The sequence below is a fragment of the Chiloscyllium plagiosum genome, chromosome 1 (genome assembly GCF_004010195.1).
Source record: "Chiloscyllium plagiosum isolate BGI_BamShark_2017 chromosome 1, ASM401019v2, whole genome shotgun sequence".
Lineage (NCBI taxonomy): Eukaryota > Metazoa > Chordata > Chondrichthyes > Orectolobiformes > Hemiscylliidae > Chiloscyllium > Chiloscyllium plagiosum.
The window spans coordinates 30,238,454-30,264,921 of NC_057710.1; the positions used below are offsets into that span (position 1 = coordinate 30,238,454).

The 26,468-nt window shown below is 40.5% G+C and overlaps 1 protein-coding gene across 1 annotated transcript; it reads right to left on the reverse strand.

Moving 5' to 3' along the window:
- On the reverse strand, positions 1-26,320 carry atp5fa1 (ATP synthase F1 subunit alpha). Its single transcript, XM_043713191.1, has 12 exons — positions 26,176-26,320; positions 23,297-23,375; positions 17,217-17,386; positions 16,546-16,719; positions 15,914-16,080; positions 15,319-15,467; positions 11,961-12,112; positions 7,658-7,882; positions 4,817-4,924; positions 3,816-3,960; positions 3,075-3,225; positions 1-232 (listed from the first exon to the last, which is right to left on the reverse strand). Exons 1-12 carry the CDS (start codon positions 26,233-26,235, stop codon positions 151-153), a joined length of 1,662 nt encoding a protein of 553 aa, XP_043569126.1. The 5' UTR covers positions 26,236-26,320; the 3' UTR covers positions 1-150.
- Positions 26,321-26,468: the final 148 nt, after the last annotated feature.

A 26,468-nucleotide genomic window follows, 5' to 3' on the forward strand; every position in this document is an offset into this window, starting at 1 on the left:
TTGAATAGACTGGAATATTTTATTCTGAAGCGAAAACCTTCTGTACATTTTAAACAAAAGCATAAACTGATTTCCAACAGTTCACGTGATGAGGAACCAGAGCATTCAGCGAAACATCAACAAGATAGGTTGGTGGACATGGGAATGAGCTTATGCCTCAAAGGTTGACAAGAAGTCCACTACAATCTTCTTCAGCTTGGCTTCCATCTCATTACTTATTTGTCCTTCAGCCCTGTAACAGATTCAAATGATTTAGAATTAGGAATGTCCAGACTAATTCAGGCAGACAATCTACAATGATCTTAAACTACATGTATGTAAATTCATGCAACATACTAAATATGACTTAAGTTGCAGGTACAAGGATTGAGATTTAGTGAAATTAACAGATCTGCATCAAAAGAGGATGACTATATTCTTGAAACCAAAGTTCCAAAAGAAATGATACTACTGATTGAAATCAGAGCATATGAACCACATATGTATTCAAGGGGTTAAGAGACAAAAGCAATTAAAACCACAGAAAATATGCATTATTATTATTATACTCCTGACTGAAAGTACAGGTCTAATATAGAGTTGAGAAGAACTTTTTTGGATTGGAATCTATTTCTGGATTGATTTGAAGAGGATGTGATGAAAATAAAAATAGGCACAATTCCATGGAGGGGAAAGGCATCCAAAGCAAGATACCCTCTGCCCGAGTTGACTAAATAAAGATGATTAAAATGAAAGACTTGCCACAAGGCTCAGAATTGAGGTTCTGAGAGAACCAATCTGTTAAAAAAAGTCTAAAAAACCCATTATTTTGTGCAGCGGTCTTTTGTGGCCACTTATCAAATGTCTTATGAAAATCCAAGTGCATGACATTTACAGGTTCCTCTGCATCCACCATGATTGTTACTTCATTAAAGATAAATATTTACCAAAAACTCCTTTCTGCAAAACAATATTGATTGTTTCTGTGTACTGTGATTTTTTAAAGAATTGCCACCATAATAATGGACTCAAACATTTTTCCCAAATGTTTGTTGAAATAAATTGGCCTGTAGTTTCCCACTTTCTGCTTCCCCTTTCCAATCCCTAGGGATGTAACCACTACCCCTGGACCAATTCCAATATTTAAAGGATGCAGATTAAGTTTATGGGCTTGATCAGCCTTTATGTCTGATTATTTTTCTGAAAATATTTTCTGCAGTGATGATTGTTTTAGGTTTCATCCTTCATTTATCACCCTGCTTTGTTTGGTACGCCTTCCATCTATGAATAAAACATTGTATGTCTTCTGAATCAATGATACAATTCTCAACTTTAGTTAAGAAAAACCTCCCCAATGCCATGTTTTAAATCTTCTGCCACCAGTCACATCTTTCACTTGTTTATCTCCACCTAAACTGATTCCATACCTCAATCTTCTGAAGATGGATACTGGCTTACTAGTGTGCCAATATCACTTTTTAAACAGAGCTAGCCCACTTCCTTTTCTTTTCCTTTCCTTTCCCTTCCGAAAAGGGAAATATCCTTGAACATTGAGATCACTAATCACTGCTCCCATTTTTCAGACAGCAGCTGTTAGCAATGATTCTGTTGCAACTGATAACTCCTCCAAGTCAATTTTTAAAAATTTCATTATCATCTCTTTCATTTTGCACTATTATTCTTTGTAAGTCTCTGCTGCATTCCATATCCATCAGGCTGTTTTACCTTCATTTTGCCAGGTCTGGTCCGTATATAATTACTTCAGGACCATGTAGTCGACTTAATGACTGGAGAAAACGATGGCCAGTCAACATACACCATATTGCTCACATTCAAAAAAGCCATGTTTCAAAGAAAAAAATATGAGACAAACCATCTGAAAGAGTTGGCCATGAACCAGGCATATGTGGAGACAGGGACTGTAAATAGGGGTATGGAATACGAATAGATCTTGAGAACTCTTCACAATATACCAGTCCTTAAAAGATTTGTTGAAAGCATGGTTTCAGCTAGAGGAACCTTGATTATCCAAACAAGATCACAAGGTCCCAAGGCTTGGCTAAACTGTTATCCAGTATTCAATTATCCGAATGAAATACTCTCTGCCTGTGTAGTTTGGATAATCAAAGTTACTCTGCAGTCTTTCCTGTTTCTAATGCTCCCATTCTATAAGCCTCTATGATGGAGATATTGCTGCTTTGTACAGAGTATATTAAACATTTTACTGGTTGGTTTCAGAATAGCAAGGAAGATTAACTTAGCATAAGAAACCCACTGAGCTTTGAACAGCAATATGACAGTAATCAATACAAAGATTCGGGGGGGGGGGGGGGGGAAGGTGCATTTCTAAAAAGGGTCAATTCAAAACATAACATTTCTAAAGATCTTGTAAGTGTAGTTTAAGGCCCCCTTTTAAAAATCATTTTTAATATCTCACCTGGGAGTGATAAATGAGTTAATTTGGTCTACTGATCTGCAAAAACATGAATGCCCCAGGGGTAAGGTGGTGTCTTATAGGTGGAATGTGGGAGGTTTACACGGCCATTTCCTTGCCATTAAGGGATGATTTACATTTTCATCCAGAAATCAATAAGAACATTACATTTGGAATTTGACTGCTCCCCTATAGTTACAAAAAAATGCTCTGCAACAGATTTGACCATTATGGGATGATTTACATTACATGTTTGTGGAGGTGGGATGATCACTGCATTGTACCTTGAGTGGCATGTGACTATGAGGGGTTGGCTGGAGGTTGTGGGCATTACTAACTGTGATGTAAAGATTTTTGTATAAAAGACTGTTTCTTTTGTTCAGAGACCTCCCCTGGACACCTCTCGCAAGCATGTGTTCAGGGTTTCTCCAAAGCTTGTACAGTACGGTGCTTAATAAATTTGGTTGCTTGTTCACAGAAGTTGGTGCGTTGCAATTGCATCAAGTATGTAAGAATCTCAAGAGTAAAAGAACCAAACAGTAGGATTTTCTTTCCTTTCACTAAGTATCTTTCAAGATAAGTTCCAAAATGTTCAAGTATTGCAAGATGTGAAGTTGAGGTTTTCTAAGAATGGTAACAAACATTCAGATGGCCTTCTTACCTAATTGTTTCCAGGACATCCTGGTGTTGACTCTTCACGTGGGCCAAGAAAGCAGGTTCAAACTTTGTGATCTTGCTAGGTTCCATTTTATCCAAGTGGCCTCTGACACCAGCATAAATTACTGCAACCTGTTCTTCAATAGCCATGGGAACTGGAAGTTAAACCACAGGGGTTAGTTGACAACACGCACCGGCAACAAAGGCTGAAACATTTGCAAACATCTTCAATCAGATCATACATCTGCCTCCTTCAGATGATAACCAATCTTTAAGAATTTAAGTACATCTCGGACATATGCACATAATGTATTTGCAGCTATTTGCTGCTGTAGCAATGTAGTAATATGGTGCACCATACCCAAGTCCCTAATGGCAGAACAAGAAAATCAAATTCAGCTATCCTCCTTACAACATGACAGCGATTGTGTTCCCTTAAAACTATCTTGTTAGTTGTAAAAATAGGACTACTGAACGTTCAATGGTCACAGAAGACACTACATAGGTGTGTGTTGCTGGAAAAGCACAGCAGGTCAGGCAGCATTCAAAGGAGAAAACTCGACTCTTCGGGCCGGAATCCTGATGAAGGGCTCCAGCACAAAACGTCGAATCTCCTGCTCATCAGATGCTGACGGACCTGCTGTGCTTTTCCAGCAATACACACACACAATTGATCTAAAGCATCTGCACACTTCATTTTCTCCTATATAAATGTGAGCCTCTCTTACAGTACAGTGATACTCACCATATTGTCCTTGTTTCAGCAACTCTGTTAAACGAACACCACGATTCAAAAGTTGTTGCGTGGCTGCATCTAAGTCAGAGCCAAACTGGGCAAAAGCTGCAACTTCACGGAACTGAGCCAATTCCAGTTTCATGGTACCAGCCACCTGGGAACAACACAGACCAAGAATCAAAATTAGTGGTGCTTCATTACACTTCTTAAAATGCTCAGAAGAACATAAACCAAATGTTATGTGCAATAATGGCTCCCAAACATCATCCTCTTTTTCTGACCAAGTAGCCATTCACAAATTTCAGCAGTGCAGTTGTCAAGCTCGCAAATTAGATGGAAGAGAAGCAGGATTTTAAGTATCCTTGCTAACTGTCCACTTAGGCACACTTCCAATGAAAGTAGACACTTGTCGGCATCACAGGTTCTCTAGTATCTACTTAAATCACATTGTGGTCAACTGAGATGATGTACAGGAGCACCACACTCCAAGTCACACCCCAACCTGACTTGGAACTGCAATGCGATACCTTCACTGTTGACTGATCAAAATTATAGAACTTCCTACCTGCACTGAACACAGGTACCTGCCATGGAGCAGTTCACAGGTAGCAGCTCACCACACCTTCAAGGGCAATTAGGAACTGGCAATAAACACTGACCAACCCGGCAAAGTCCAAATCCAGTGAATGAGTGACAAATGTTGCAGTATACTTACAACTAGGCATAGACACAGAGTGCCTAGCATATGTATTAGCTGTTCACTAAACAAATACAGTTGGAATTTAATGTCTTTGGCTACCCTATTTGACATTTAGCAATATTGTTCAACAGGTAATCATTATGCTTCAATAAAATTCATCAACAGGCAGGTCCTATTTAATTTGTAAAGTCTAATAAATCACAGTTGAGTATAGCAGACTGAACTGGACATAGATCAATAAAGTCCGAGTAACAATGTTGAACTATTTATCGTTCAATCAAAAAGCAAATAAAATCCGCGTATCGAATACCTGTTTCATGGCTTTGGTTTGGGCAGCAGATCCAACACGTGACACAGACAGACCCACATTGATAGCTGGGCGAATACCTTTATAGAACAGTTCCGTTTCCAAAAAGATCTAGGAGGGGAAAAAAAAAAAGGAGTTACATGAAAGCCAACCTGACATCAGAATAAGTACTTAAACGCATGTTAAGATGCAATGTGCAAAGGATACACACAATCTCATGCCGCATTAACAGTATGAACAAGCAAAATTGGAAGCACTGGAGATCAGAGCAATAAAACCCTCATGCGCCTTCGTATCATTAAAATTCTGACACATTTATCCCTGGTTGCTCCCAGCAAATAACACACCCAAAAAAGTCCAGTGTACACCCTAAACATGCTTATGGTAAATCAAAAAGAAGTCTTATCTTGTAAATAAGTTATCACTGAAAAGTGATGAGCTGGGATATGGACATCACTACCTGAGCTAGCAAATTCAGAACACAAATTACCTACAAGTGGTGGGAAAGTTGCCTTTTTGAATTGCTGCAATTAAATATACTGTGAATGCATACAGAATGCCATACATGATCCACTTTGACCCAGTGACGTGAAAGGTTAGCTCTGTTACATGAACACCACAATCCAAAAATTGCTTGCATTGGAACTGGCAGGTGGCGGTAGTCATGAGTTTGGGAGGTGCTGTCTAAACAGCTTTGATGAATTTCTGTAGTGTATCTTGTAGATGTACATACTGCCAGTAGTGAGCAGTGAAACAAATGTTAGTGGATGGGGTGCCAGTCAAGAAGGCTGTTTTTGTCTTGGACAGTGTCAAGCTTAAAGTGTTGTTGAAGCTGCACCCATCCAGACAAATGGGGAATATTCCAACACAGTCCTGACTTGCATCCTGTAAATGATGGACAAGATGGAGGATTTTAAGTCAAAGTAGATTTATCCTTGCCAACTGTCCACCTGGGCACACTTCCAGCATGAGTAGGGGACAGTTGTTAGAATCTCAGGTCACTTACCTACTCAAATCACATTGCAAGCAATCACAATGATGTAGAGGAGCACCATAGGCTTTGGGGAGTTAAGTGAGTTACTCACTGCAGAATTCCTTGTCTTTGACATGCTCTTGTAGCCACAGGACTTTTATGGCTAATCCTAGTCAAATTCTGGTCATTAGCAATTCCCAGATTACTTATGGTGGGAAATTCAGTGATGACAATGCCAGTGAGGCTCTTGTTGGAAGTGGTCATTGTCTGGCACTTGTGTAGTGCAAATGACATTCATGGCACACAAGTGCCAGGCAATGACCACAGAATCAGAGCCATACAGAAGAGGAAATCCTTTGACCAATCAAGTCTGCACCACCAAAAATATACTACTAATTGCACTTGTCCTAATTTCTCATACTTCAAAATCTCAGTAGAAAGTTATGATATTTTCAAGGGCTCATCCAAATACTTTATCGTTTGATGTTTCCCACCTCTACTATCCTCCCAGAATGGCAATCCAAACCCCTTCAAAATTTCTTAAGGATTTATCCACTTTTAGACCCGCCAATACCTCTTCACTTCTTATGATCAACCACTCTACTCAGGAACATTACAGTCCATCTTCTGAGTAAAGACAGATCTGAAGTACTCACACTACCAATATCCTCCAACTGCAGGTTGCCCCCTTGTAAGCAACTTCCTAGTAAGCCCTACTCTTTCCCTGATTATTCTAGAATATCTTGGGATTCTGTCTAATCTTGCCTGCTGGTGTTTCCTCATGCTCTCAATTGCTTTTTTTTTGAGACTGCCATTCTTTCCAAACTCCTCTAGGGCTTCCATTGTTTTGGTCCCTTTGTACCCGTTTAAAGATAATGTTTCCTTTTTATCCAGTCTGGAATACTCCTCAACATCCAGGGATCTCAGGGTTTTTTATTCTTACATTTCACCCTAAAGCAAACATGTTGGAGATGTGCTATCCACAACACCTTTTTGAACACCTCCATCTATTCTGCTGCAGGTTTACCCTCAAGTAGCTGCTTCCTGTCTATTTTGGCCTGATTTTGTCAGATTTTAATAAAACCTGTCTTACCCTAATTCAAACTACCTTTTTACAGACTTTTTCTCCTTTTTCATAACAACAGTGTTGAGGTTACTGTCACCTCAAACAACTGTCTGGTTTCATTACCCAGAATGACGTCCAGCACGGCACCATACCTTCTAGAGTTACCTAGATGTTGACACAAGCAGCCCCCTGCATATTTCAAGAAATCTGCCTCCTCTTAATTCTTTACGCTATTATCCCAAGGAGGATAGCAGAAATGCCTTAAAATAATTACATTATTTTCACATACCCCAAGTAGTAACTGCACTTTAACTGCCTGCTGACTATTTGGGGGCCAATAATATGCTAACAGCATGACTACCCTGTTTATTCTAGATAAAAAGGGTCATGATGAAGGGCTTTTGCCCGAAACATCGATTTTACTGCTCCTCGGATGCTGCCTGAACTACTGTGCTTTTCCAGCACCACTAATCCAGTTTATTCCTAGGTTCTAACCAAAGAGCCTCATTTGACAGCCTTCCCAAGATATTCCTCCTCCTAACTGTAGTAACTGACAAATGTGACACCATCTCCACTTCTGCACCATTCACTATCCTGCCTGAAGATCCTACGACCTAGAATGTTAAGTTCCCAATCTTGCCCCTTCCTCAAATCACCTCTATGATCGCAACACAGTTCCAAGCATCTCCAAGATATGGTTGATTTTGTATGGAATCGTTTGCTAAAAATGAGGCTATGAATAAAATGACTCGCTTTTCAACTGTATCTATAGAGCAGAGCAGAACAATACGTTTTTACAACTCACTTGACCATCAGTGATGGAGATGACGTTTGTGGGAATGTAAGCAGACACATCACCAGCCTGGGTCTCAATGACAGGAAGAGCAGTAAGGGAGCCACCACCGAAGTTATCATTCATTTTGGCTGCTCTCTCCAACAGACGTGAATGCAGGTAAAACACATCACCAGGGTAGGCTTCACGACCTGGGGGACGACGCAGTAGCAGGGACATCTGGCGGTAGGCGACAGCCTGAAAGTAAAATTTAACAGCACTTGAAACAAGTCCTAAATAGGAGGCAAAAGTGTTGTATGTGAGAGAGAGGATTTTAAAGATTTGATTAAATAAGCAATTATCAATGCATAACAGTTGCATATCAATCGGCCAGGGCTGGTCCAAATCAGCCTCAACCATCTTTCAAACGCACCCAAAAGGTGCGCTGCTCAATTTTGTTTTTTAAAAAAAAAAGAAACGAGGGAAGAGTGCCACAACTATCTTGGAATTATACTGTGATTTTTCCTTGGTTGCTGGATCGACATTGTGGAAATCCCTCACTGACCATATTGTGGGTCTACCTACAGCACATGGACTGCAGCAGATCAAGAAAGCAGCTCACCACCACTTTCTCAAGGGCAACAAGGAATAGGCAATAAATGCTGGCCAGCCAGCAATGCCCACATCTTGCGACAGAAGAAAAAAAATTGACTCGAACACACTGAGATACGATTGCCACATAGATGGTTTGGGTACAGTCAAGGTATACCCTCTCTAATTCAAAAGGCAGGAGAACAAATAAAGTCAGTTCTCTGGATGACAAAAGCAAGTAGAAATTAACATTAGAATGAAAAGACGTGCTTATGACAGATGTGGGGCAGAAAATACAAATGAGAAATCAACAAAAAAGGAAGGTGGTTTGGGGGTAGGTGAAAAAGCAAAAGAGGACCTATGAGAAAAGACTAGAAACTAACACAAGGAAATCCCAAAATCTTCTATAAGCATATGGACAGAGAAGACTGACTAGAGAATTTGGATCAGTTTCCAAATAAAGGGATTTACAGATAGAGGTGGAGGTACTAAATTAATATTTTGCACCTGCCTCTAACAAGAGAAAAATGCTGTCCAGATCACAGTCACAGTAAGAAATCCTGTTACTAGAAGGTATCAAAAATTACTAAGGAAGAGGCCTTGGACATATTGCTGGCACTTTAAGACACCTGAACTGGATGAGATGCATCTGAGGATTTTTTAAAAAGTTATATTTTTAATTGAAATACAAAGAAACACCACCAAAAAAAACGTAAAAATCCAAACCACCTTCATGTACAAAATGTATAAAAATGATATATAAACCCCAACTAACGAAACTAAATAAACAAATAAATAATAATACAGCTCAACAAAACACTAACTCCCAAATATCAAGAGCATTAATTTTCACCTATTCATGCATTCACAGTTCCCCCTCTCTGGATACTGGGCTCGTAAGGATCAATCATTATGGCTATATAAAAGCCCTTAGTGTGGCAGACAAATGTGTGTCCATGTATTCAAAAAGGGCCACCATGTCTCATACAAATTCTCAGTTTTGTGGTGTACCATACTTGTAAGAAAATCCAAGGGAACATGCTCCATAATAGTCTTATGGCAACCCGACAGGCCTGGGGGGTTTTCAGATACGCAACCTAACAAGATATTCTTTTCTGCGCAGAAAGTGTGGATGTTGGAAAGTTTTTTCTTATGCACATCTACAGGGAATACACTGGACAAGAGAGATTGAGTCAGACTCCGCCCCCCCACCCTTACACCCAAAATCCCTTCCATTGCATCTGCCACAGCGCTCCAGTATGCTTGAACCCTACCACAGGATCAGAGACAATGGTTAAGAGTGCCCGTACTAATTACACTTGAGGCATGTTGAAGATACCAGTTTAAATTTTGACCAACAATCCAGAGCCAAGTGGACCCTGTGGAGGAACCTCGTGTAAAGCACTGATCCTATTGCAAATTGATCTTTCTTGCATTTTCCCAAATATCTTCCCAAGCCTCTGAAGAGGCCTCAAAGCCTAGCTCTCTCTCCCACATCCTGCAAAGTCGATCAAACTCATCTGAGGGGCTGCCCCCCAATTGATGACAGAAAGTGTACTCTTCGCACTGAGCACCCTCCTCGATGTTGGATTTGTAGGGGTCAAACGTGTAGTTTTTTTTTGAATAAAATCCCTAACTTGGAAAAAAAACCGAAAGAGGCCCCTGCGAGATTTAGCACAGAAATACACGCACTGATCAAAAGACATCATTGCCTCTCCTTCAAATAAATCACCCATGCAAGACACACCCCAGCTGCCCAATGTTTGAATCCTGAATCCATCATCTCCAGTTGAAAAGCCAGCATACCCACTATAGGTATTCCTTAACTATCCTCACTTTGTCAAAAACAAAACGGCAAACTAGTAAGGGGGCACTTTGCCTGAGAGATTGTGATATCTAACTATAGTGAAAAAGGGTCCCCACAAGCTCAATCACTTATGTAAGTGAGCTTAGTTAATAGTTTTTAAATGTATAAAGAGATCCACTCTCCCCCTGTCCGAGAGGCTAATTTAATAAGAGGCCACTTATGATGCCAAATAAAAGAGCGGAACCAGCTGTTTAGTCTCCTGAATGCTTGCTTATCGAAAATCAGGGAGAGCATCTGTATAGGGTACAACATTCATCTTAAGAGCTATTTGATCTAACCAGGAGACTAGAAGTACCTCCCATCTTTAAAAGGTGTTGTTTTATGTTGAATAATTTAACAAAATTAGCTTTAAACAACTGATCAAGAACTGGAGTGATGAATATGCCCAAATACATATTACTCTCCTGCGACCACTTAAATGGGAATCGAGGTGCGCCCTCAAAGTCCCAGCACCTTCGTAAGACCACCCATAGGCATAGCCTCTAATTTTGCACAATTTGTCTTTTATCCAAAAAGGTCAGAGGAATTCTTAACAAATGAGGGTAGGAATTGTAGAGACACTGGCCATAATATTTCAATTTTCCCCAGATTTTGGGAAGTTGCCAGAAAACTGAAAAACTTCCATCATTAAGACTTGATTTATTAATAATCTGGATATGCACACATTTGGGGAGGGGGTGGCGACAAGGTGCGACAACATCCAAGTTTGCAAGTGACACTAAACTTCAAAGAATTGTGAACGGTCAGAAGGACAGGGCAGAATTTCAAGATAACACTGAAAAGCTGGGGAAGCAAGCGGATTAATGTCAGATGAGGTTCAATGTAGACAATTGAGGATGCAGTATGTCTGGAAAACACCAAAAGACAAGTAAAATAGGGGGCACAATTCTAAAGCGGGGAGCAGGAAGAGAAGGACTTGGGTGTGCACAGATCACTGAAGATGAATAGGTGAAGAGCCTAATAAATAAAACTTAGTGTGTACTCAACTATATTAATGGGGGCATAAAGCATGAGGTGATGTTGAAAACATCTGCCAAACCTCAGCTGGCATATTGTGCACAATTCAGGGCACCATAGAGGAAATACATGAATGCACTGGACAGAGTGCAGAAACTATTTACTTGAATGGTTCCATGTATGAGAAACTGGAGGGCTATTCTCCCAGAAGAGAAGGTAGCTGATTGAAGGTTTCAAAAACATGAGTAGACTGGACAAAGCAGAGAGGGCAAAGCTGTGTCCACTTGTAAAAAGCAAAAAAAAGGGGCATAGACGTAAAGTGATATGCAAACGAAGCAAGAGTGACATGGGTAAAATCATTTTCATACAGCAAGTTATCAGGGTATGGAAGGCACCGTCTGGAAATGAGAAGGTAGGTTCAATTGAAGCATTCAAGAGGCCATTGAATGTTATTCTTTTTGGACAGAAAGAACCAGAGACTGATAACGGAGTTGGATCAGGTAATGGAGCAGGTGCAGGAACAGGCCAAATGGGCTCCTTGTGCACCATAATAATTCCAGGATATGGAAAAATCTCGGAATATTGTCATGCAGAAAGCAGCGTGCATATGGAACAAGTTGGCGGGGAGGTGGTGGAGGCGGATACAATGATAACATTCAAAAGACAACTGGATGAGTATATAAATAAGAAGAGTTTTAGAGGGAAATGGGCCTAGGTCAAATTAGGATATCTGGTCGGCACAGATGAGTTTGACTAAAGCGTCCGTTTCCATCCTGTATAACTATGATTAATCACAGCTTTCCCAGGCTTCTGGATCCTGGTGAAAGAGTAATATAGAAAAGTGTCCATCTGGCAACAAGTCCCAGCCAGGCAAATACTGAAATGGCTCAAAATCAGTCAGGAGAGAAACATATCACTGACCTGTTTGGACAAATCATCATAGATAATCAGTGCATGTTTGCCATTGTCTCTGAAATATTCTCCCATGGAGCAGCCAGAATATGGGGCCAGGTACTGCAGTGGAGCAGCATCAGAGGCTGTGGCAGAGACCACAATGGTGTATTTCATAGCATCTAGAAGACAAGTCATAAACAAAGTAGAATTATTAGGTGCATGATAAATCACTATAATGATTTAGATCCGTACAGGAACAGATTACTCGATTACCTGAGACCATAACACCAAGTCTTAACCAATTTCTACCATATTCTACTCAACAGAAACAGAAAATAGTAGTAGGTGCTCTGTTTACTATGATTGTTGATCAACTCAATACCCTTTGATCCCTTTAGCCACAGTAACTAATTCCTTCTTAATTAAGGGGGCACAGTGGCTCAGTGGTTAGCAATGCTGCCTCACAGCACCAGGGTCCCAGGTTAGATTCCAGCCTCGGGTGACTGTGTGTGAAGTTTGCACATTCTCCGTGTCTGCATGGGTTTCCTCCGGGTGCTCCAGTTTCCTCCCACAGTCCAAAGACGTGCTGGTCAGGTGAACTGGCCATGCTAAATTGCCCATAGTGATAGGTGCATTAGTCAGAGGAAGTGGGGCTGGGTGGGTTACTCTTTGGAGGGGTAGTGAAGACTGGTTGGGCCGAAGGGCCTGTTTCCACACTGTAGGGAATCTAATCTATGTTTTGGTTTAACTACTTTAAGTTAGAACATTCCATGGGTTCACCACACAGTAAAGCTATTTCTCCTTATCTCAACCCTAAATGACTGAGGTGACATTGAGACTTGTGACCCTGGTTCTGACCTCCCCAGTTATCAGGAACATCCTTCCTGTGTTTACCCTGTCCAGCCCTAGCTAGAATATTGCAGCATTCTAACTAAATTAGCTTGCTAAGCTGGAATGATAATATTTTATTAGATTCTTCCTCTTTTATCTGAATTCCAATGAAGAGTCCTAACCAATCCAACGTCCTTCTATGGCAATTCTTCCACCCCAGGAATCACTGGCAAACCTTGTCGTACTCCCTCCATAGCCAGAACATCCATCCTCAGATAAATGAGATTACTATTGCACACAATATACAAGGTTTGGTCTCAAAGCTCAGTCACAAATGCAGCAAGACATGCCTGCTTCCATACTTGAATTCTCTACAATCACCAATATACCAATTGCTACTTCAGTGCCTGCTGCACCTGCATGCTTACTTTCAGTGACACCCAGGTGTTGTCGCATCTCCCCATCCCAAGCTAAAATCGCCAGATAATCCACCTTGTTGTTTTTGACACTAAAGTAGATGACCTCACACTTATCTAAATTATCTTTCATCTGCCATGCATTCCCTCACAAAGTTGTCCAAATTACACCTAACCATCTCTACATCCTCCTTCCAGCTCTCCCTCCCATTTAGCTTTGTCATCTTTAAACATGAAGATGCTACATTTAGCTGAACACTGATTATAATGCCTCATTGTTACTACCTACCACTTGAAAAAAAGACCCAGTTATGCCTGTTTCCAATCTTTCAACCAGATCTTTATCCATATCGGGACACTACTGCTAGCCCCAGGCACTTTACCATGATTTTTTTAAAAATGGGACTTTATCAAAGGCCTTCCACAGTCCATTGCTTCTACCTCATCAGCTCTGTTTGTTACAGCCTCAAAATTCTAGTAGATTTGCCAAGCAGGATTTCCCTTTTGTAATCCATGCTAACACTGTCCAAATCTGTCACGGTTTTCCAAGTGCTCTACTACTACATCTTTTATACAAACTCTAGCATTTTCCCCACTACCAATGTCAGTCTAACTTGTCGATAATATTGTTTTCTGCCTAACTTTTTTAAAAGTGGGGTTACATTAGATACCCACCAATCCATAGGAACTGTTTCCAAGTCTAAAGAATCTTGAAAGATAACCAGTGCATCCATTATTTCTAGCCATTTCCTTAATTACACTGGGATATAGTGTATTATTCCCTAGGGTATTTAGTGGCTTTTGATTGCATCAATTTCCTGACTTGTACTCATTTCCTTCACTTTCTCCCTCTCACTGAACCCAGTGTTCCCTAAGATTTTCAGGACATTATTTGCATCCTCTTCTGTGAGGTCAGAACCAAAGTATGTACCACATTGGTCCACTTTATTCCCCATTCGGGGTATCAAGCGTTATAGGGAAAGAGGAAGAAAGTGACGTAAGGAATGTCAGATTATCCATGATCCTATTTAGTGGCAGAAGAGGCTCAAAGGGTTGACTGGCACACTCCTGTTCCTATTTCTTAAAGTCTTATGATAAATTCCCCTGTTTCCGACCAAGGCATCTACACTTTTCTTCACTAACCTTTTTCTTTTCATATAACTACAGAAGCTTTGCAATCATTTTCCATGTCCTATAAAGCTTACTCTTGTACTCATCTTCCCCTGTCCTCTTAAATCAATCCCTTTGTCTTCCTTTGCTAAAATCTGAACTACCCCCAATATTCAGGTTTGTTGTTATTTTGGGCCAATTTGTGTGCCTTTTCATTGGATTTAATACTATCCCTCATTAGCCATGGTCGGACCACCCTCCCTATTTTAGTTTTGTGCCAGACAGGAATGAACAGTTATTGCAGTTCATCCAAGTGACCTGTAAATGCTTGCCATTACCTACCCATCATCAAGTCTAAGTAAAATCACCTAGTTTATCATAACCAGCCCACACGATAAATTTTCTTTAGATTCAGGACTGCAGCTTCAAAATCAACATAATTACACAACATCCAATCTAGGATGCTTCCTCAACATCTCAATCCAGGAAACCTTCCTGCTTAATGCCCTTGCCAACATTACAAAGTTGGGGGTATATACACAACCCCCAGCATCATTTTCTGTGCCTTGGTGCTTCCAGCTCTATCAGAACTCTACTTCATTGGACACAATATCCTTCCTCACTGTTGCATTAGTTTACTCTTTAACCAACAGTACTACCCCACCACCACCACCACCCTTTTACCTGACCTCCTTAAAAGGGAATACTCTTAGATACTCAGTTCTCACCCCAGTCCACCTGCAGCAACATCTAATTATACATATCTGCAAGACTTTCTGGCAATCATGCACACATTAAGACAAAGCCTTAGGGTTTTCTTTTATTGCTGTTTAGATTATTTTGCATTGTGGTTTTGTTTAATCCTGGCCTTTGAATCGTCCATCTATTGCTTTCCTTATTTCCCAATCTGTCTTTTGTTTCTCCGCTCATTCTCCTGGATGATTTTCTTCAATAACCCAAGACAGTCAGTGCCACCTGTACAAAATCCTACCACTTTGAAAAATCAACTTCTCAATATAAACCCCCACCTGCATCTGTCAATCTCTTCACCAGCTGAGCCACAGTGGATCTTTTCTGACCAATGGCAACATAGATGCAGTATAGCTTTTTCTTTTCATCAGTGCCGTCATTGAATCTCTTCTGATTAATGATGGTGTCAATAGCAATACCAGTTTTTCTGAAACAAAAAAAATCAATTACATAGATCAGAGTCAGAACAATTTTGAGCCCAAGCTGTATAGAACATAAATGTCAAGTACATTAACTGCCCATGTAGAGTTAATTCATCTCAGACACTACAGTAAGATTAGATAGGAAGAGAAAAATAACTGGAGGATTTTAAGCTTCTAATACATCAATTCCAAGCAGGGCAGGCTGGAAGTGAACATTGAAATGATGCATTAACTTATCTCCCAAGAACACAGACTCCACTCTGTACCTCCAAACTTCCATTCAGATCACATTCTTGAAATACTTATTCCAATGCTTGCCAAGACAATATTGAAAATTACGCTTCAAAAGGGCATTAAGACAGCTAATCAGACCACTTGTCTCACTACACTATACATAGTTTACATAAAGAACCTATATCTACCAAAACTAATTTTAAAACCATTTTCTTACCCAGTCTGTCTGTCACCAATGATCAGCTCTCGTTGCCCACGGCCAATGGGCACTAGACTGTCGACTGCTTTAATGCCAGTCTGCATGGGTTCCCGCACAGAGATCCTAGGAATAATACCAGGGGCTTTCAGTCCCACACGTCTACGGTTCTTCGCGCCAAGTGGACCCTGTTAGAAAAAGACAAAATGCTATGCTTTGAGTGCCCAAACTCTGACAAGCAAAGAAGGAAATAAAAAGGAGACACAGCAATTTGGCTCAATCACCTAATGTCATTGCCTTATTAAGTTTTACCAAATCGTCTTTGGATCCCATTTAGGGGATCTAACTGAAATCCCCAGAAAACTGATCAGTGATCAACATCAAGGACAAAGGAAAAGGCAATGACATGGATTGGATTAAATGAAGAGGCAAAAGGAAACTACAGTGTAGAATTAATACCTAGAACTACTTGGCCAAATACCCAGTTCTATACTATACAACTACATGGAAATTTTAAGTAAAGAGACATTTTTACCTACAGTTAAAATGAAATAAAAGTGACATTAAAAAGTAATGTTCAGACCAATACTACTCTTATGAGTTACGTAGTTCTGCTAAATACATGACCAGCACGATTACTGCAAGTTCCTTACCTTTCCATCAATGGCATTACCCAGAGCATCTACAACACGTCCAAGCAGCTCTTCTCCGACAGGAACATCCACAATGGCACCAGTTCTCTTCACAATGTCACCTTCCTTGATTAGCTTGTCATTACCAAATACGACAACACCAACATTGTCAGGTTCCAAGTTCAGAGACATTCCCTGAAAGGCATCAAATGAGTTAGAAGATATGGATTTCTCTTGGGATATTGTTCTTTACATGCTAGCAGTTCCCAGTAGTGGCCATTCTTTATCCTAGACATTAAGTGTTAGCAGACAGTTCAGCAAAGTGGACGTAGAGAGACTAATTGTTGCCACGTTACCGCCACACCCATACAGGAGTTGAGAAACAGATAACAGCTAGGAGCAGAAACAACTGAATTATCAAACATTAAAATTTCTTGCTCCACCTCTACAATAACTGTCAGGAAACCAGTTAACATCTTCTGGGAATCATATGAAATCTTACAACAATAAGTCAATGAAAGGTAACTAAAGTCACAACAGAGAGCAGAATGGAGTTAAATATTTAATATCAGTTACTGGTGATGCTTAGCTGCCATTGTACAAATTTAACCGTCAATGATTCTACATGTATACATGTAAGTTCATTGTTTTAGTTCAGTATGCTACTAATTTGTCACAAGCACTTTCGTTACCTTCAGACCAGAGGAGAATTCAACCATTTCTTCAGCCTGCACATTTCTGAGACCATACACACGAGCAATACCATCACCGATTGACAGCACACGACCTGTCTCTTCCAGGTCAGCAGAAGTGTCAGCTCCCAAGATACGTTCTTCCAGAATGGAGGAAACCTCTGCAGTACCTAATAGGAAGTATTAGAGATCTAGTTATATGACAATAATGTTGAATCCAAACCTATTTGCACTTTGAACTGAGATGGCTTAGAAGTTGATGATTTTTGAAGTTAATATTGCAACACTTTTAAACCCCTTTAAGTATGATCATAAGGAGTCAATGATAGGTGTTAGGTGGTCATCACTGGAAGGTGGGAGTTCCTTTTACCAATTTAAAGATCACAAGCTTTAAAAAAAATTAGGGGAAACAATCATCCAATTGATTTTAGATCAGACATGGCAAGAGAACTGTATATTATTCCAATGAGCCCAAAAGAAATTTGGGATTATGCAGGGCCATGGGTTTAGTGTTAGAGTGCTCTAGCTATGCAATGGGGTGGCTCAGTGGTTAGCACAGCTGCCTCAGTGCCAGGAACCTAGGTTTGATTCCCGCCTTGGGCGACTGCGTGCATATTTTGCATGTTCTCCCTGTATCTGCATGGGTTTCCTCCGACAATCCAAAGATGTGCAGGTTAGGTGAGCTGGCAATGCTAAATTGCCCAAAGCGTTGAGGGATGGGTAGGTGGGGTGCATTAGTGTGGGGTAAATGTAGAGTAGTAGGGGAAGGAGTCTGGGTGAGTTACTCTTTGGAGGGTCTCTACACTGTAGGGATTCTGTGATTCTCTGAAATGGCTCAAATGGGCTCCCCTAATGCAGAGATTTTTAGGATTCTGTGTATCAGAACAATGTGAACCCAGGTTATGAATAAGTGAACAAAGATTTCCTGCAGTGAGACGGTTTAGCAGAAGCTTCTGCACGAACCAGTATTCCTGTTACCTACTATAAACTATAGATTAATGCACATTAATAAAAATTTATTTTGAGAAAAGTAACCAATTTACTAACAAACCATATCAAATCCAAGTGTAACAGTTAAAGATTAAGCACCACCATGGCTTTTAGTATTCTTAAATCAAGGCCACTGAATACTGGCATAGTAAACTAAACATTAACATGGCAACACAAATTAGAGGAAGGGATAGGCAAAAAGGCGGATGCAGAGAGGTTTACATTTCACAAAAGCATAAAGTTAGTCCAATTGGTACTGATATGTTCATCATCATAATACAGCCTATGCTGTAACATAATAGAAATACACAGCACAGGAGGTGGTCATACGATCCATTGTCAATGCGCAACCAACAACTAGCCATCTCATTTATTCTTAAATGGTACTGATACTAGTGTGGTACTGCAACCTAGATACATGACTTGGTGTTGGGGACCAATTGCAAGATTTCTAGATTTGCTGATTACAAAGCTAACCAAGAATGCAAGTTGTAAAGAAGATACAGGGGCTTTAAGTAAAATTGGATAGACTGAATAAAGTGAACAAGAACATGGCCAGTGGAATACAAGTGTGAATAAATGCCAAGTCTGTCACAAAATAAATAAGAATATTTCTTAATGGAGAGAGGTTCAGAAGAGTTGGTGTCCAAAGTAACAGGAGTGTCCTAGCTCATTAAAAGCTAGCATGCAGTTCAAACAAATAAGGAAAGCCAATACTATGCTACTGTTCATCGAAAGATGCTACAGCAGAGAATTCAGAAATACATAATGATTGAGTAGAGAAGCATAGCTTCACAAATGGACAATGTCCAAATTTGTTACCAGCTAAAAAGAATTCCAATAAGCAGGATATTTAATGTTGTAGCAATGGATATAATATCAGGATTTTCAGAAAGCATTCAGCCATGCATTAAGCTACTTAAGAGCCCATAGTGTTGGAGGTGGCATATTAGCACGCATAGAAGATTGGCTAACTAATGAAGACAAGAAAAAACAAAAAGATGTTGTAAATCAGAAACAAAAACAAAAGTCGCTGGAAAAGCTCAGCAGGTCTGGCAGTATCTGTGCAGAGAAATCACTCAGAACTGTTTGGATTTCTCTTCACAAATGCTGGCAGACCGGCTGAGCTTTTCCAGCAACTTTTGTCTTCATTAACAACAAAAACAGGAGACAAACTAATGGAAAACAGTAAGGGCAGCATTCTCAGCATGGCAACCTGTAACGCGTGGAGTATTACAGGGATTAGTGCGACAGCTACAATCATTTACAATAAGAATTAATGACTTGGATAATGAAAGTAAATCTACCACAGCTATGTTCGCAGACAGCATAAAAATAAGTGGTAAGGCAAGTGATAACAATGACTTGGATCTATTGAGGGATAGATAGGTTAAGTCGACAAAAATGTAGAACAGAATGCAGGAAAATGCAGAAGTTATGCACTTTGGCAGGAAGAGGAGAGGAATGGATATTACTTTTAAAAACAAATTGCAGAAATCTACAGATCGAATGATTTGGGAGTCCACATACATAAATCACAAAAAGCTAGCATCCAAATTATAACGATATATAGAAACAAAAAATTGGAGAAGTAGGCCATTTGAGCCAGCTGTGACGTCCAATATTATAATGGTTGATCATCTAATTCAGTACTCTGTTCCCACCTTCTCCGCATATCCTTTGATCCCTTTAGCCCTAAGAACCAAGTTAGCAAGTAATCGGGAAGCCAAACAGAATACTGGCCTTTATTTCAAAGGGAATGGAGTAAAAAAAGGGAGACTTTGAAAATCATAGAACAAAAGATACTAGTAAGTGCATAGCTGGAACAGTGAAGAGATTTGGTTCCCTTATACTGGAGTTGAAGACAGTCCAGAGAAAGTTCACAAAGTCAAATCGTAGGAATGGAAGGCTTGTCTTATGAGGAGAGAGAGTATTGGGCCTGTAAATATTGGCGTTTTGAAGAAAAAGAGGAGACCTTGTTGGAACATGCAAGGTTCTTAAGGGACTTGAAAGGGTACATGCGGAATAGTTTGTCCCCTTGCAAGTGTCAAGGACCAGAGAGGATAATCTCGGACAAGGGGTCATGGAGTAATTCCGGAGTCAGTGTGCAGAATTTTTTTAGGGTGCTACAGGTTCCTCATCTCAACTACCCTCACAGGCAGTGCATTCCATACACTCAATGTTATTTTCCTCTAAAAAAAATGTCCTGTCTTTCAACTTAGAGTTATCCCTATTTGTTATTGATCTTTTAACTAAGGGATACTGCTGCTTTCTACTTATCTAGTCTATGCCCCTCAATCATATATACCTCTGTTACCCCCATAGCCTTAGTCAGAGTTAGAGATGTACAGCACAGAAACAGACCCTTCAGTCCAACTCGTCCACGCCAACCAGATATCCCAACCTAATCTAATCCCATCTGCCAGCACCTGGCCCATATCCCTCCAAACCCTTCCTATTCATATACCCATCCAAATGCCTCTTAAATGTTGCAATTGTACCAGCCTCCACCACTTTCTCTGGCAGCTCATTCCATACACACACCACCTTCTGCATGAAAACGTTGCCCCTTAGGTCTCTTTTATATCTTTCCCTTCTCACCGTAAACCTATGCCCTCTAGTTCTGGGCTCCCCGACCCCAGGAAAAAGACTTTGCCTATTTACCCTATCCATGTCACTCATGACTTTGTAAACCTCTATACGGTCACCCCTCAGCCTCCGACAGTCCAGGGAAAACTGCTCCAGCCCATTCAACCTCTCCCCATAGCTCAAATCCTCCAACCCTGGCAACATCCTTGTAAATCTTTTCTGAACCCTTTCAAGTTTCACAACATCTTTCCCTTAGGAACGAGACCAGAATTGCACTCAACATTCCAACAGTGACCTAACCAACGTCCTGTAAAGCCGCAACATGACCTCCTAACTCCTGTACTCAATACTCTGACCAATAAAGGAAAGCACACCAAACGTCTTCTTCACTATCCTATCTACCTGCGACTCCAATTGCAAGTAACTATGAATCTGCACTTCAAGGTCTCTTTGTTCAGCAACACTCCCTAGGACCTTACCATTAAGTGTACAAGTCCTGCTAATATTTGCTTTCCCAAAATGCTGCACCTTGCATTTATCAAAATTAAATCACCTGGACAAGATCCAGTTGTAATCTGAAGTAACCTTCTTCTTTTGGTTCCTGAAGGGCTTATGTCCGAAACGTCGATTCTCCTGCACCTTTGATGCTGCCTGACCTGCTGCGCTTTTCCAGCAACACATTTTTCAGCTCTGATCTCAGCATCTTGCAGTCCTCACTTTCTCCTAGCCTTCTTCATTGTCTACTACACCTCTAATTTTGGTGTCATCTGCAAACTTACTAACTGTACCTCTTCTGCTCACATCCAAATCATTTATATAACTGACAAAAAGTAGAGGGCCCAGCACCAATCCTTGTGGCACTCCACTGGTCACAGGCCTCCAGTCTGAAAAACAACCCTCCACCACCACCCTCTGTCTTCTACCTTTCAGCCAGTTCGGTATCCAAATGGCTCGTTCTCCCTGTATTCCATGAGATCTGACCTTGCTTCCTAGTCTCCCATGGGGAACCTTGTAAAAAGCTTACTGAAGTCACTGGAAAGAAAATAACTTGAAAATACTTCATTCGAGACAGCATCTTGGTGAATCTCATCTGCAACACTCTACTGTAATCACATCTTTCCTATAATAGTGGCCAGAAATGTACACAGTACTCCAGTTGCTGCCAAAGCTTTATACAGTTCTAACAACCTCACCATCCTATTAAACGTCAGGGACCTGTGGACAGACGCCCCAAAGTCCCTCTATTCTGGAGCTTCCTAATCTCTTGCTATCCATGTGAGTATTCCATTGTCTTAGTTGCTCTAAAGTGCATTACCTCGCTTATCTGGGTTAAATGTCATCTGCCACTGATTTGCCCAACTAACCAATCCATCAATATGCTCCTATAGTCAAAGATCTTCTCCCTCACTGTCAACCAGTCAGCCAATATTTGTGTCAACTACAAACTTACCATCCCACATTTTCTTCTCTATCGCATATATATAGCAAGAACAAGGTACACAGCACTGATGTCTATGGTACACGACTGGATACCAACCTCCAGTCACTCAGATGTTCCTGCAACATCCTCACCACCTTTGAGATTAGATTAGATTACTTAGTGTGGAAATGCCTTCAGCCCAACAAGTCCACACTGACCCAAAGAGCAAATCACCCAGACCCATTCCCCTACATTTACCCCTTCACCTAACACTACAGGCAGTTTAACATGGCCAATTCACCTAACCTGCACATCTTTGGACTGTGGGAGGAAACCCACGCAGACACTGGGAGAATGTGCAAACTCCACACAGACAGTTGCCTGAGGCGGGAATTGAACCTGGGTCTCTGGCGTTGAGGCAGCAGTGCTAACCACTGTGCCGTCCATTTGCTGGAAAATTAATTCCTCTGTGTTTCCTTATCCTATTATAACTCATTCAACTCCCTTGATAGCCCATCAATTGTGCATGACACTACAGAAGAAAGTCTAGGAGGAGAAAAATTGAGATTGGCAGCAAATAATGATACTCATTTATAGAGTTGGCTGAGACATATTTAGCCAAATGGCCTACTTCAGTGCAGTAACACTTATGATTCTGAGAAATAATCTATCATTCTCACCTTCAAGTAACGTTCAGTTAAAACCAAAAAAGAAACTGCAAATGCTGGAAATCAGAAACAAAAACTGCTGGAAAAACTCAAGACTGGCAGCATGTGTGAAGAGAAATCAAGAGTTAATGTTTTGAGTCCAGCGACCCTTCAGAACAGTTCTGAAGGAGGGTCACTGGTTCTGAAGTGTTAACTCTTGATTTCTCTCCATAGATGCTGCCAGACCTGAGTTTTTCCAGCAATTTCTGTTGCATTCGGTTAGTGACATGACTGAAGTCAGCCAAGGAATATAAATACAATATTAAGTGAAAAAAGAATGGTTCATTGGTTGTATGGTTTTCTTCATCTATAAATAGTGGACTATGAACCTCTACAAATAGAGAATTAGAGAAAATCCTTTTCTAAGAACTGACCTGTCTTTTGTAGCCATGTTCTTGAAGTATGAAGATTCTTGGTGCCTACAAAAGCTGCAGGAAGGGCATGTTTTGCCACCTACAAAGAATAAAAAACTTAAAATAAATGCACTTTCCCCAGATGACCCAGTACATCAGAAAGTTTAATAGAATTCTACACTATAGGAAATAAACCTCTAAAACAAGATTAACTACACAATACTTTGAAAACTTTAGAATCAGAGATATAAACCATGGAAACAGGCCCTTCAGTCCATTCATCCATGCTGACCAGGTATCCTAAATTAATCTAGTCTCATTTGCCAGTATTTGATCCATATCCCTCTCAACACTTCTATTCATATACCCGCTCAGATGTTTTTAAATATTGTAATTGTTTTGGCAGCTCATTCCATACATGCACTGTGTGAAAAAGCTGCCCATCAGGTCCCTTTTAAATCTGTCCCCTCTCACCTTAAACCTATGCCCTCTAGTTTTGAATTCCCTATTCTGAGGAAAAGATCTTGCCTATTTGGTCTATCCTTGTCCCTCATCAACTAAGGTTACCCTCAACCTCTGATGCTCCATCGAAAATAGTTCCAGTCTATTCAGACTCTCCCTGCAGCTCAATCTCTGCAACATCCTTGTAAATCTCTTCTGAATCCTTTCAAGTTGCACAACATCCTTCCTAAAGCAGGGAGACCAGAACTGCACACAGTATTCAAAAAGTGGCCTGATCAATGTTTTGTACAGCCGCAACATGAACTCTAAACTCCAACACTGACCAATAAAGAATAGCATACCATACACCCTCACTTTCAAGGAGCTAGGAACCTACACTCCAAGGTCCCTTTGGTCAGCAACACTTCCAAGAACATTTATCGTTTGGGTGTATATGTCCTGCCCTGATTTACCTCTCCAAAACCTCTCACTTATCTAAATTAAACTCCATCTGCCATGCTTTGGACCAACTTAACAAGATCCCATTGTACTCCAAGGTAATCTTGTTCACTGTCCACTTCACCTCCCTTGTTGTTATCTACAAACTTACTAACTATACCTTCTATATTCACATGCAAATCGTTTATCTAAGGGATGAAAAGCAGCAGATCCAACATTGATCCTTCTGGCACACAGCTGATTAGAGGCCTCCAATCTAAAAAGCAACCCTACACTACCACCCTGTCCTCTACCTTCAACTTCTGTATCCAAATAGCTAGTTATTCCTCTATTCAGTGTGATCTAACTTTGCTAACTAGTCGACCATGAGGTACCTTATCAAACGCCTTACTGAGTTCCGTTATATCATGTTTACCGCTCTGCCCTCAATCCTCAACTTTTTTTGAAGTAATAATCAGGCTCATGAGACTTTCACATGTAAAACACAGAACTTTCTGTTCAAAGATTCTTGGTAAACTAGCGGTTTTTTTTGTTACATGCTTAGATTGGGTCAATGACAGGTTTTAAATTGATGATCTGGTTCAAAAACAAAGGTCTCTACATATGCGAAACAGTGACTGGGTCGAGTTGTCTTAAAAATCAGTGAACCCTCTCTTGGGAACAATCGGTAAAAACTGATGTAAAATGTCATGCAATCAAGTCTGTCAAATATTCTGACCAAATGACCTGATTAAGAAAAAGATGACTTTTGTCATTCACAATCATAAGGCATGCTGAAGCACTAAGTGCAGTAGCCAATTTGCACAAACTTCTACAAAAAGCAATATAATAAACAGATAATGTACTTTAGTGATGTTAGTTGCAAAATAAATATCAGACACCTGGGACAACCCCTGGATCTTTGTCAGAGCAAGGCAATGGTTAAGTGAGGAATCAGACAGAACATTGATTAAACATCTCAAAAATGATGCACCTCCCAACAGTGAACACTTCCTTCATGCTACATTAGATTACCAGTCTCAAAGTTTTGCTTGAGACTAACATAGGGCGAAACTCTCAACCTTCTGACTCAAGAATGGTGCTAGCTGAACTACAGCATACACCATATTTGGGACAGGATTAAAGAGACATTTGCTCAACTACCTCAAATTTAAAGTTTAACATGACTGAGAAAATGAATTACTTTGACCTACAGACAAAAGACTTAACTGATCATTAATTAATTTGAATTATAAATAACATTTTAATGACTTATCAAATGCCACTTTACAAATTGCTTTAAGCTAAAATCCCAACATTATTGTGGCTAAAGTTCAAAGGGTCTATGGTCTACTTATACACCTATTTTCTATATTTCTAATTTAAATGTTTTGTCCAGACAGTGTAAGTGAAAGTTAAAAGCAAACCATTGATTAAATTCAGTCACACTACATTAATATCAAACATAACCAAAAAATTAAGCTTAGCACTGTTAAACACATCAAACATCATTGCTCAGTTAAAATGTACAAGAAAAAAGAGTTCCTCCAAAGGTTTTCACTAATTCTCAACCACTGTCTATAAAAATGCAAATATCAAATGCAAAATAAAATTTTCAAAGACAATCTTTAAAACTTAGAAATAAAATTGATGATCAAAGACACTGTAACGAGACAAAGTGTGGAAGCGAAGTAAAGGAGACATTAAAAGGAGGACCTGACCTTCAGCAGGACGTTGTCAATGCACCTCCCTTACACACACATACACAGGGGGGCTGTTAGACACCTCCACGCGTCACACAAAGGCGACAAATCTATGAAGTGAGCGTGAAAGCCTTACTTCAAGAATAACCACGAAATTAACTCCCCAAACAGTGTTAACAGTTCCTGTTCAAAGTCACTCTGCTCCTCACCCCTTCCACAAACCGCTTGCCCAAAATGGCGGAGGCTGCGGAATAATTGACATGATCTCACGGCTCCAGAACCTGGGAAAAACCGCGACCGAGCTTTCAGGATACTTACGTGAGCTCGTTGCCTCAGCAGAGACCGGACTGAGACGGTTACCAGACGAGCAGACAGCATACTGGCTTAGAGGGTGAGTACTGATGTGGAGCTGCTACTCCTGCTGCCTCCTGCAAGCGGCTCCTGTTGCAAATGGCGGCGGCGGCGGCTCCTCAAAGGTCACAGCGGCAGCGCAAGGCTCCGCCCCTGACCCGGAAACAGAAACCGTCACAATGACACGCAGACTCGGGATTAGTGGTGCTGGGAGAGCATAGCAGTTCAGGCAGTATCCGAGGAGCTTCGAAATGGACGTT

Coding starts and splice junctions, on each gene's coding strand:
- atp5fa1 (XM_043713191.1), bottom strand. CDS start 26,235: ATGCTGTCTGCTCGTCTGGTAACCGTCTCAGTCCGGTCTCTGCTGAGG. Junction 16,720..17,216: donor AATTCTCCTCTGGTCTGAAG/GTAACGAAAGTG, acceptor GATGCCTTTCAG/GGAATGTCTCTGAACTTGGA. Junction 7,883..11,960: donor ATGATGATTTGTCCAAACAG/GTCAGTGATATG, acceptor TTTTACTTTCAG/GCTGTCGCCTACCGCCAGAT.